Source organism: Hemicordylus capensis, chromosome 5, assembly GCF_027244095.1.
Source record: "Hemicordylus capensis ecotype Gifberg chromosome 5, rHemCap1.1.pri, whole genome shotgun sequence".
NCBI lineage: Eukaryota > Metazoa > Chordata > Lepidosauria > Squamata > Cordylidae > Hemicordylus > Hemicordylus capensis.
The window spans coordinates 31,046,883-31,058,938 of NC_069661.1; the positions used below are offsets into that span (position 1 = coordinate 31,046,883).

The following is a 12,056-nucleotide window of genomic DNA, read 5'->3' on the forward strand; positions in this document are numbered from 1 at the left end:
ATTAATTATTCACTATGTGAAAAAGTACATTCCATAGATTAATTATTCGCTATGTGAAAAAGGAAATTGCTCCAGGCCCCTGGTCATCTGGGATGCCCTCTTCTGCACCTTTTCCAGTTCTACAATGTTCCTTCTTAAGATACAGTGACCAGAACTGTATGCAGTACTCCAAATGTGGCTGCACCATAGATTTGTATAAGGGCATTATAATATTAGTATTTTTATTTTCTATCCCCCTTCTAATGATCCTTAGCATGGAATTTGCTAGGGATTTCACGATCCTAAATAGAACTTCAAAAACTTAGTAAGGCAAAACTTGCCCTTGCAGAAGCCATGCTGCTGGTTCTTCTTCGGCAAGGCCTGTTCTTCTATATATGTGTAACAGTTTTGCCCTTAAGTATGCTTTCCATCGATTTACCTGGCATAGAAGTTAAGCTAACTGGCCTGTAATTTCCTGGATCCCCCCAGTTCCCTTTTTGAAAATCAGAGTTATATTAGCTACTTTCCAGTCCTCTGGTACAGAGCCTAATTGTAGGGACAAGTTACATTTTCCCCCCTAGGAGATCAGCAATTTCACATTTGAAGAGTTCCTTTAGAACCCTTGGGTGGATGTCATCTGGCCCTGGCAATTTGTTAATTTTTAATTTTTTTTTCAAGACAGGATATTACATCCTCTCATGTCATCTCAAATTGGCTCAGTTCTTCAGCCTCTGAGCCTGAGAAGCTCAGCTCCGGAGTGGATATATGTCCAGTGTCTTCCTCCATGAAGACAACAGATGCAAATAATTCAGTCAGCTTGTCTGCAATCTCCTTAAACTCCTTAATAATCCCTTTCATGTCCTCATCATCCAAGGGTCCAACCATCTCCCTTGCACATTTTCTGCTTCTGATATATTTTTAAAGGTTTTTGTCATTCCCTTGACACTTCTGGCTATATGCTTCTCAAACTCTCTATTTGCATCACTTATTGGACCGGGTCTCACAATCAGTGAGACCCGGTTTGGGGCAGTGAGCAGGAGGAGCAGGCTTATCCCACTCTCCCCGCTCACGAGTGGGGAGGGAGCCCTGGGCGGCCGGATCAGTTGCCCACATGATGGTCGGCACCGTGACAGAGCCGGCGGGGGGAGCAGGGGCCACGCGGCCCCCGCAAGCCCCAGTATGCCCTGTGCGAGCGCGCAGGGCATATTGGGGAGTCCCCTGGAGCTGGGAGGTGGCTTTCCACCTCCCAGCCGGGGGTCTACTCACAAGTAGCCACGGCACGAAGCCACGCTGTGGCTACTCACGATCCTAAAAAGCAGGTTTGCTGGAGCGCTCGCTCCGCAAACCTGCTTTTTAGCAGGGGTTCTCGAGCAGGTTACCCGCTCAAGAACCACCGGGCTCTACTGCAAGCCCGGTGGTTCTTACGATCAACAAAAATCGGGCTAGGCTCTCCTAGCCCGATTTTTGTTGATCGTGAGAATCGCCCCATTGTCTCTTTGCATTTTTTTTGCCAGAGTTTCTGTTGTTTTCTGTTATCTTCATTTGGGCAGGACTTCCATTTTCTGAAGGATGTTTTCATCCCTTTTATAGCTGCCCTGACTATCCTTGTTAGCCATGCTCCATCCTCCTGAACTTGGTGGTGCCTTCTTCCTTCTTGGTATACATTCCAACTCAGCGTCTATTATTGTAGTTTTAAATACGTTCCATGCTTTCTGGAGTCATTTGACCCTCCTGACTTTCCCTTTCAGCTTCCTTTTTACCAGTCCCCTCATTTTTGAGAAATTTCCTCTTCTGAAGTCCAACACATCTATGTTGGACTTCCCACTTGCATAAAAGCTGAACTGGATCACACTATGTTCTATGCTTCTCAGTGGTTCTACAACTCTAATATCTTGCCCCAGGTCTTGGGCACCACCCAGGATTATGTCCAAGGTCGCCTTCTCTCTGGTTGGTTCCACGACCAACTGTTCTAAAGCACAGAAATTTGGCGTCTTTCTTGTCAATACCTTGGGACGGGAGCCCCAGGAGCTTTCACTAGCATGGCCCAAGGAGGTGGTCCTGCTCCTCCTCTACCTCCTACTCAGAGCTACTAGAAATGTAGGAATCTCCCCAGCACTGCTAGAGTCTGAGAAATGGGGCATGGCCCCTTTAAGCCCCACAGGGGGTAGAGCTAGAGACATCAGATGGCAGGACTATTTAAGTCCTCCATTAGCTCCAGGTCATTGCTGGAGCAACGTTCTAGCTTGATTCTTGCTCCTGCCCACTGATCTGGCCATGGCCCTGTCCAGTTAGCTGTCTCTAACCTTGTTTCTCTGCTTGCTTCCCTGCTTGGATTTATTTCTTTATTTATACATTTATATCCTGCTTTTCCTCCAAGGAACCCAAAGCGGTGTACACGGTTTACTGTATGTTTATCCCCACAACAACTCTGTGAGATTGGTCAGGCTGAGAGAGAAGTGACTAGCCCAGAGTCACCCAGTGAGTTTCATGGCTGAAAGGGGGTTTGAACTTGGGTCTCCATAGTCCTAGTCCTAGTCCAACTCTCTCTCTCTCTCTCTCTCTCTCTCTCTCTCTCTCTCTCTCTCCCACCCAAAACTTGCGTCTCTGGGTGGTTTACAATTAAATCATTTAAAACTTGCCCAGTAAATAAAAACATTAAATCAATTAACTATTAAAACAATTTAAAACATTAAAAGCATTTAAAACCAACATTAAAAATTAAAACCATAAATCTAATTAAAAGCCTGGGTGAATAAATGTGTCTTCAGTGCCTTTTAAAAAGATGCCAGTTATGGGGAGGTTCCCAATTCAACAGGGAATGCATTCCAAAGCCCAGGGGCAGCAACGGAGAAGGCCTGTTCCCGAGTAGCCACCGGACATCATTCTGACTGATATCTGCTGACATCATCACCAGAGTTTATCACTTGTACTCCATGGGCCCCAGTCTGGAACAGGACAAGGACATGTGGCTGTCACCAACTCACATCTGCCCCATGCATCTCAATAATATCTAATAAAGGAAACACATGATGTGGTGTCACGCTTAGTGTTTCGCTAGCCCTACATGTCTACTGCTTTCAGGAGGTGGGGACATACTGAACATGATGAAATCTCATCACATTTCTTTTACAAGCAGCTGCTACAATGGCATATAGGGGAAATACGGGTCACTGGAACCAGTAGTCATGTGTTCCTAACATCTAGTTAGACTCTAGCAAAGAGTAGCTGCAGAAAGTTGGATGTTATTTTTTTAAAAAAAACTGATGCTTAGAGTCGGGAGATTTGTGAATATTATAGCCCTATTTATATCTTATGTTGAAAACATGTACAATCAATGTACAGTGTACACACATAGAGATTTGCACAGTTATTCACATGTGATGTTAAGCTGACATACACAAGTACATGTCCCATTTGTACCCCTGCATTTGAGGGCTCTTGTATCCAGGTTCACTTTTAAATTGGATCCATGTATAGTCAGTCCCCTTAGCTATGTAGGGTCTGCCCTGGTTGCATATGAATGGGAGACTTGATGTGTGAGCACTGTAAGATTTTCCCCTTAGGGGATGGAGTCACTCTGGGAAGAGCAGAAGGTTCCAAGTTCCCTCCCTGGCATCTCCAAGATAGGGCTGAGAGAGATTCCTGCCTGCAACCTTGGAGAAGCTGCTGCCAGTCTGTGTAAACAATACTGAGCTAGATGGACCTAAGGTCTGACTCACTATATGGCAGCTTCCTATGTTCCTATGTCTCAATAGAGCTGGGTGGTGTTTTTTTGTTATTGGTTTGTTTGTTTTTAATCATTAGGAATTCAAATTTATCTGTTCCTTTTTTCTTCACAGGCTGGAAGAGTGTAGACTCTGTACCAAAACTAGTGACAGATTATATGGCAGGGAAGTTCAATCTGGATGCTCTAGTGACCTACACCCTACCTTTTGATAAAATCAATGAAGCTTTTGATCTTATGCGTGAGGGGAAAAGGTAAGAGTTGATACTGTATTACAGTAGTCTTGAATCTATTAGGACAAATTCTAACAGGTGTGTTTATGGTTTATTTTTCCGTTTAGGCAGATTTTTTCGTCTGTCTGAGCTGAACATGCCTCTGGTAAAAACTAAAAAGTCACATTATTATTTATTACAGGTTTTTTTCACCTTTTCTCAGAGGAGCTTAAGCTCCTAGTATGCATAGTTCCCACCATTTTTATTTTTACCACACCCCTGTAAAATAGATTAAACTGAGAGTTGGTGATTGCACCCAGGTCATCCAGAAAGCCTTGTGGCAGAGTGGGGATTTGAACCTAGGTATTCTCAAGTTCAGTATTCTAGCCCAGTGGTAGAGGAAGCTGGAAGCCCCTGTTCCTCCCTCTGCCACCAGCCCCCTAGCCATGCCTTCTGTATCTAACATCAGACGCTGTGTCTGATGTCAGATACAGGGGACATGGTTTCGCTCACAAACGGGGCCGCACCCCCATTTGGGAGCAAATTCTGGCCAGCGCCACATTCACAGAGCAGCCAGTAACACTCTCCCTGCCATTATAGGCAGGGAGAGCTGCTCCCGGCCATGCTGCAAATGCCGCACTTGCTGGGATTTACTCCCAAATGGAGGGTGCGGCCCCATTTGTGAAATTGCGCCTCCTGCATCTGACGTCTGATGCAGGGGGCATGGCTGGGCATGAGGCATGGCCCCTGAGGGGCGGCAGCTCGGGTTTTTTAAGCCCATTCAAGCAATGGTGGCTCCGCCTCTGTTCTAGCCACTATACTACACTTGCCCTTGTGAAGCTACCCTCTGCCATTCACCTGCAGCAGATCCTGTTGCATGTGCATCATGTCCCATGAGGAGAAAAAAGTGCATTACAACAGTAGTTTTCAAGCAGTTTCTGCCTACAGTGGAGACACTGAAGAGCAGATTTACACAATCTTGAGGACATTAGAGGTAGCTTGAGAAGTAAACTTTACCTGGCAGAAAGCTGCAGTTTGGGTTGCGAAGGAACATACAAAACTGCCTTATACTGAGCCGGACCATTGTTCATCTAGCTCAGCTGCTCTCCAAGGCTTTAGGCAGGGGTCTTTCCCAGCCCTACCTGGAGATGCCAGGGATTGAACTTTGGACCTTCTGCGTGCAAAGTAAATGCTGTGCTACTGAGCTACAGGCCCACCCTCAAGTTTTCTTTCTGCTCCTCACTGTGCATACAAGTACATGTCTGGAGTATGCATTTCTGGTGTCATTTATTTATTTTATTTATCAAATTTGTACACCTCCCCCACCCCCCCAAAAAAACTTTTGTCTTTGGGTGGTTTATAGTGCCATGCCACCAAAAAGTATTCCTGCACCTGTTTTTGTGTGCTATTTGAAATATGTCACCAAAAACAGGCCCGAAACAGATCATTAAGACATTAGTAGCACACACATTCCCACTTTGCTTGTGCATTGCCCTTTTTTCCTCACTTGCTTTTTACCTGTTTCTTTGTTCTGCAGCAACCGAACTGTATTGGTGTATTAAGAATCCAGTGTACATTTTGAAAGACAGGAAGACTATTGAAGTGAGACCTTTACACAAATCTGTGTCACTGAACAGTTCATCTCATCATGCATATTTTCAAAAGCGTGCATTTACAATACATGAAGGTATAACAAGATCACAAAGCAATAGCTCTATGCTTTATAGGCAACATTAGCTCTTGTGTGGTGGTTATTCATTCTGGCATCAGTTCAAATTGTTATCATCTTTTCATCTCTAGGTAGATATGAATGTTGTGTTGCGTGGGTATGTTCAACATTTCTACATGTGGATGAGCAGAGATAGGGTCATGTGTGTAAAAGCACTTTTAGGCTAAATCTATGTGTATTTTAATTATGTCTATATGGTATATTTAATGTGATGTTGCAATAAAGCATATGCAATATGTTTTCTAACTTCAAAGCTACCCACCTTCAAAGGTTTTTTGGTGTATGATACTGTTTTTGACATCCTTTCAGCATATGGAAACCAGCTTCTGAGAACAACTGGACCGATTCCCAAAGAGTCATTAACTTGATTGTAAACAAATGGATGAAAGGTTGAATCATAAATGTTTACAAAGGAATACATTTGAAACATAAGGGCGTTTCCCATCAGATCACAGTGATAGACACACTTCATAAGGGTATTTCCTTTGCCTCGTTCACTGGGAAGAATTCTTGTTCTTGAAAAGCTAGAGAGCATATGTATGTATTTGACTTTCTGTTTTTACTGTGTATTCTTGCTGAGTTAAAGGCCATTTCACAGCTGCCAAGAAGTGGAGAGGTCACTCCAAATTAATGTGTGGAATTCAGCCCTTCTGCTTCTCAGCCCTTGTTGCCTCTTTAGGGTTGCCTGGTCAGAAAGCTGGAGTGACAACTACAAGCTACAACTAAATTTTGCCTTTCAAGCAACTCTTAAACATAAGGCAGCCCTAGCCCTAGCAAGCAACTCAGCTCACTGGCCTACAGTCCCCAGCCCTCTTGTCATCTTTCCTTTACTACCAATGGTGGACAACCCTCCTGTCCTAGGTTTTATTTTCTCCTTCACCCCTCCATTTTCCAGCCTCTGCTTTTAGCACGCTGCTTTCTTTGTTCCTTTAGCCACTCTGTATCTTGGCCAATATTCCTTGCCTCCGATGTCTTTTTCTTCCCATAACATACAGCGCCCTCTAACTGTAAGTGTTGCACAATGTCACAAGATATAATGCTATGAGCCTGTTCAGACATCATGTTGAATCTTGGTTAAATCTGTGCTCTGCACACCATCCACAGGAGCATGCATTCCCACTGTAAGCATGCTAGCATCCACTTCTGATCTAGATTAAAATTAACTGAGATTTGTCATAAAATCCAAACCAACTTAGTCGCACCTACTTACTTCAAATAAAAGATCTGCAACTTACTCTGTTAACAGTGTTAACAAATGTAAAGTGATGCACATTGGGGTAAAAAACCCTGCAGTGTCTCATATACAGTGATGGGGTCTGAGCTATCCATGACTGACCAGGAGAGAGATCTTAAGGTCATGGTGGACAGCTCGTTGAAAGTGTCAACTCAATGTGTGGCAGCTTTGAAAAAGGACAGTTTCATGCTTGGAAACATTAAAAATGGGTTTGAAAATAAAACTGCTAATATTATAATGCCCTTATACAAAACTATGGTGCAGCCACATTTGGAGTACTGTGTACAGTTCTGGTCACCATATCTTAAGAAGAACATTGTAGAACTGGAAACGGTGCAGAAGAGGGCAACCAAGATGATCAGGGGCCTAGAGCACCTTCCTTACAAGGTAAGGCTACAACACCTAGGGCTTTTTGGTTTAGAAAAAAGACAACTGAGGGGAGACATGATAGAGGTCTATAAAATCATGCATGGCATGGAGAAAGTTCATAGGGAGAAATCCCTCCCCCCTCGCATAACACTAGAACCAGGGGTCATCCATGAAACTGATTGCCAAGAAATTTAGGACTGACAAAAGGAAGTACTTCTTCACACAATGTATAATCAACCTATGGAATTCTCTGCCACAAGATGTGGTGACAGCCAACAGCTTGAATGGCTTTAAGAGGGGTTTAGATAAATTCATGGAGGACAGGTCTATCAATGGCTACTAGTCTGAGGCCACCTCCAGCCTCAGAGGCAAGACGTTTCTAAATGGCAGTTGCAGGGGAGCAACAGCGAGAGAGGACTTGCCTCAGCTCTTGCCTGTGGACTTCCCAGGAGCATCTAGTTGGCCACTGTATTAAACAGAATACTGGACTAGATGGGCTTTAGGGCTGATCCAGCAGAGCTGTTCTTATGTACTTCAGATCTTGGGTACAGACCTTGGATTATTTGAAGTAGGCATGTTAGACAGGATTTGTCAGTTCAGATGTCATGATCAATCTCAGTTTATTTTAATCTAGATCGGAAATGGAAGCTAGTGAGAGCGTGGAAGGTAGGAGTGCATGATCCTAAGGCTCAGGGATGCCATGTGGAACCTGGCTTTAACCAAGATCCTATGTGTGACATCTGGACCAGACCTATATATGGCTTAAATATTATGATTATTAACTTATAGAGCCCATCTACGGCCGTGGCGCTTTGCAAAGTACTGGGAACATAGAAAGCTGCCATATACTGAGTCAGACCATAGGTCCATCTCGCTCAGTATTGTCTACACAGACTGGCAGTGGCTTCTCCAAGGTTGCAGGCAGGAATCTCTCTCAGCCCTGTCTTGGAGATGCCAGGAAAGGAACTTGGAGCCTAGATGCTCTTCCCAAAGCAGCTCCATCCCCTAAGGGGAATATCTTACAGCGCTCACACTTCTAGTCTCCCTTTCATATGCAACCAGGGCAGATCCTGCTTAGTTAAGGGGACAAGTCATGCTTGCTACCACAAGACCAGCTCTCTTCCCATTGGAAATCCTTGGCACTACTGATAATACAGTTTCTCCAAAATCTTATAGTGCCATCTAGTGTTCACTTTTCTCCTGATACCTTACATTTCACTTATTTATTTATTACATTTATAGACTGCCCCATCTAAAGGTTCTGGGCATTACACAACAAGTTTAAAAAGAAATAAAAACAAACACCATTCTAAACACACTGCTTAAAACAATATAAAATCAATTTTAAAATGATTCATAACCATTTAAAACCAATTAAAATACAAAAACAATTTAAAAACCTTGGAAGGCCAGGCCAAACTAGTAGGTTTTTAGGGCCCTCTTAAACGGCAGCAGCAAGCCTAAACTGCAGATATCTGCCAAGAGTGCATTCTATTAGGGATGTGCACAAAACTGGTTTGCCCGTTTTGGTTCGAATTCAAACCAGGTTCGAATCAGGAGGGGGTGGTTCGGTTTTGTTTTTCCTCGAACCTCCTCCTGGTTCGGTTCGAATTCGTACTGGTTTGAACTGGTTAGGACACCCAAAAATTGGTAGGATGGTAGCTGGCACCCAGGGGTACCTGCCAACCAAACCCCAAAGCAATCGGACACTCGTATGATTTTCTATGAATTTTTGAAAATTATTTTTATTTTTCCCTCATAGGATATAATGGGACTCCAACCAGCCCATTATTCCCTATTGTGGAGCACCCATGGGTGCCAACAACCATGCAAACCCTGAAGCAATCAGACACCCATATGATTTTTTATGAATATTTGAAATATTTTTAATTATTTTCCTCATAGAGTATAATAGGACCCGAACCAGCCCATATCCCTTATTGTGGAGCACCTAGGGTCACAAAAGTGGGGTAGGTGGTAGGCAACCAGGGGTGTCTACTATCCACAAAGTTCCAAGGTAATCGGACACTCCTCTGATTATTGGTGAATTGTTAAAGTATTTTTGAATTCCTCATAGAGAATAATTAGGATTGCAGCAAATGTATAGCTTCACGTCGGGGAGAAAGGGGTGTCCAAGAGCAGAGTGTGGTGGGTGGTAGTGCCCAAGGGGGGCCAGGAAGCTATCAGAATTATTTGAAAGGAATTGGGCAAAGGGCTGATTTTTATGTGATTTTTGAAGTTTATGTGTCTTTAAGGTTAGCAATGAGAGTGCCCCATGGGTTAGCAACCCATGGAGGTGGTTGGCACCCTCGCTCTGGGCCACCCCAGCACCCCCCAAGTGCAGATATGGGGCTACTGAAACCTCCATTCTTCCCTATGGAGAAAAACCTTAAAGCCACTTGTGGGGTGCTGGGGTGGCCCAGAGTGAGTGGTGGTCTAGTGCAAAGAGGGTGCCAACCACCCTCATGGGTTGCTAACCCATGGGGTACTGGGTTTTGTTGTTTCTGAAGTGTTCTGAGTGTAGATTCTTTGGTAGCATATAAGATTTTCAATGACAAACTATGAATCCACTCTCATTGCTAACCTTAAAGACACATAAACTTCAAAAATCACATAAAAATCAGCCCTTTGCCCAATTCCTTTCAAATAATTCAGGTAGCTCCCTTGCCCACTCTAGGAACTACCACCCACCACACTCCGCTCTACGACACCCCTTTCCTCCCGACGTGAAGCTATACATTTGCTGCAATCCTAATTATTCTCTATGAGGAATTCAAAAATATTTTAACAATTCACCAATAATCAGAGGAGTGTCCAATTGCCTTGGGGTTTTGTGGGTGGTAGGCACCCCTGTCTGTCTACCATCAACCCTGCTTTTGTGCCTCTAGGTGCTCCACAATAGGGGATATGGACTGGTTCTGGTCCCATTATATTCTATGAGAAAAATAATTAAAAATATTTCAAATATTCATAAAAAATCATAGGACTGTCCGATTGCTTCAGGGTTTGGGTGGTTGTTGGCACCCATGGGTGCTCCACAATAAGTTATTATGGCCTGGTTCGAGTCCCATTATACCCTATGAGAAAAAATAAAAATAATTTTCAAAAATTCATAAAAAATCGTACGAGTGTCCGATTGCTTTGGGGTTTGGGTGGCAGGTACCCCTGTGTGCCAGCTACCATCCTACCAATTTTTGGATGTCTGAACCAGCTCAAACCGGTTCTAATCGAACCACCCCCTGGTTCGGTTCGAATTCGAACCTGCAGCTCGAACCTGATGGCTGGTTCGATTCGAATTCGAACCTTCAAACCACCCTGGTTTGAATTCTAACCAGTTCAAATTTGAACCGGTTCACACATCCCTACATTCCATAAGCCATGAGCAGCTACACAGAAGGCCCGGTTCCGAGTAGCCACCAGACGTAATGGTGGCAACTGGAGACTGACCTCTCCAGATGACCTCAACGTGCAATGGGGATCATACAGAAGAAAGCACTCTCTAAGGTAGCCCAGACCCAGTTTTAATACTGATTCAATATTTTTTGCTTCCCATCCTACAAAAATCATCAATAACTTGATTGTCTGGTACCTTTCAACATCAGCAGATACTAGAAAGATAAAATGAGAAAACTTTATAAATGCATAGTAATTTACTTCATTTTTGGTTCAGTTCAGCTTCCATATCAGCCACAGGCCATAATAGACATGCAAAATGCTATATATAAAACAACAGAAGGCATATATATTTCAAGTAATTTCAGTAGGAAAGAGGATTAGGTTGATAACTTCCTTTGTCAAGTAATGGCACAGAAAATGTTACCAACTCTATCCTAAATTACCACTCATTTGCTTTTTCCAGTTTTATATGTCTAAATGCATTTTATGTTTGACATTGGGTGGATTTATGTCAATTAGAGATATCTGTGAGAGATATCGGGGAGCGCTCCATACACAATTTGGGTTTCTCCCTGTGCATGGGACCTCAGCTTGCATTATCTCCGTGCTAAAAAGTTCCACTTTTAACAGCAGCTTTTGGGGATACTTCAATATATGCAATATACACCATTTCTTCTGAGATGTATGGAGGGGCCATGCTGATAGAGTACCTTTTCTTAAAGCCTTGCCTTTCTTAATTTTTTTTTTTAAATTGCTTGGTAATCTTGTGGAACATCATTCTATGCAACTGTACTGGTGCAGGTGCATAGATCAATGTTCTCCAAGATCACCAAGCAAATGTTCAAAAGGGATTTTTTTTTTTTAAGAAAGGTGACCCTGCACAGATTTGACCAGTCAATAAGTTGGTCTCCCACAAAACAACAACAACAAGAAGAAACAGAGATAAATCCAGAAGGGATCAGAGGAAGACCCAGGAGCAAGCAGTATGAACAAGGCATGGAAAAAATTGGAAGGAACTTAGAGGAACCCTATTAATGCAGCCCTATGCAAATGGCCCCAGGTTTCTTTAAATTATTTTTATTGTGCTATATGTGGCTAATATATGACCTCATAACTCACTCTGCTTTACCCCACTTAATCCCGCGGTTGAGCCCACTGTCTGGGAAAGTCCCTGCAGAAAGACACAGGCCTTCACCTGGTATCTAAATATATATGAAGTAGTGACCTGACTAATATCCACAGGAAGAAAGTTCCAGAAAGTTGTTGCCACCATTTTAATTTTATTTCCATTTGATCATCACATGCCAGAATATCTATAGAAATAAATACGTTTTCAGAGGCAAGAAGAGAATATTGCACCGTTTATTGCTCTACAATGAGAATTAAAAACCCTGTGTTTCTAAGTACCAGGGG

The 12,056-nt window shown here is 43.2% G+C and overlaps 1 protein-coding gene across 1 annotated transcript in view; it reads left to right on the top strand.

The window, feature by feature from the left end:
* Window positions 1-5,890, top strand: part of LOC128327151 (all-trans-retinol dehydrogenase [NAD(+)] ADH4-like) — a 31,461-nt gene extending 25,571 nt beyond the window's left edge. Inside the window, exons 8-9 of the mRNA XM_053255486.1 lie at window positions 3,819-3,957; window positions 5,453-5,890. Of these exons, the coding sequence (XP_053111461.1) occupies window positions 3,819-3,957; window positions 5,453-5,477 (164 nt within the window). The 3' untranslated portion in view covers window positions 5,478-5,890. The remainder of the gene's footprint in view (window positions 1-3,818; window positions 3,958-5,452) is intronic.
* The last annotated feature ends 6,166 nt before the right edge of the window (window positions 5,891-12,056 follow it).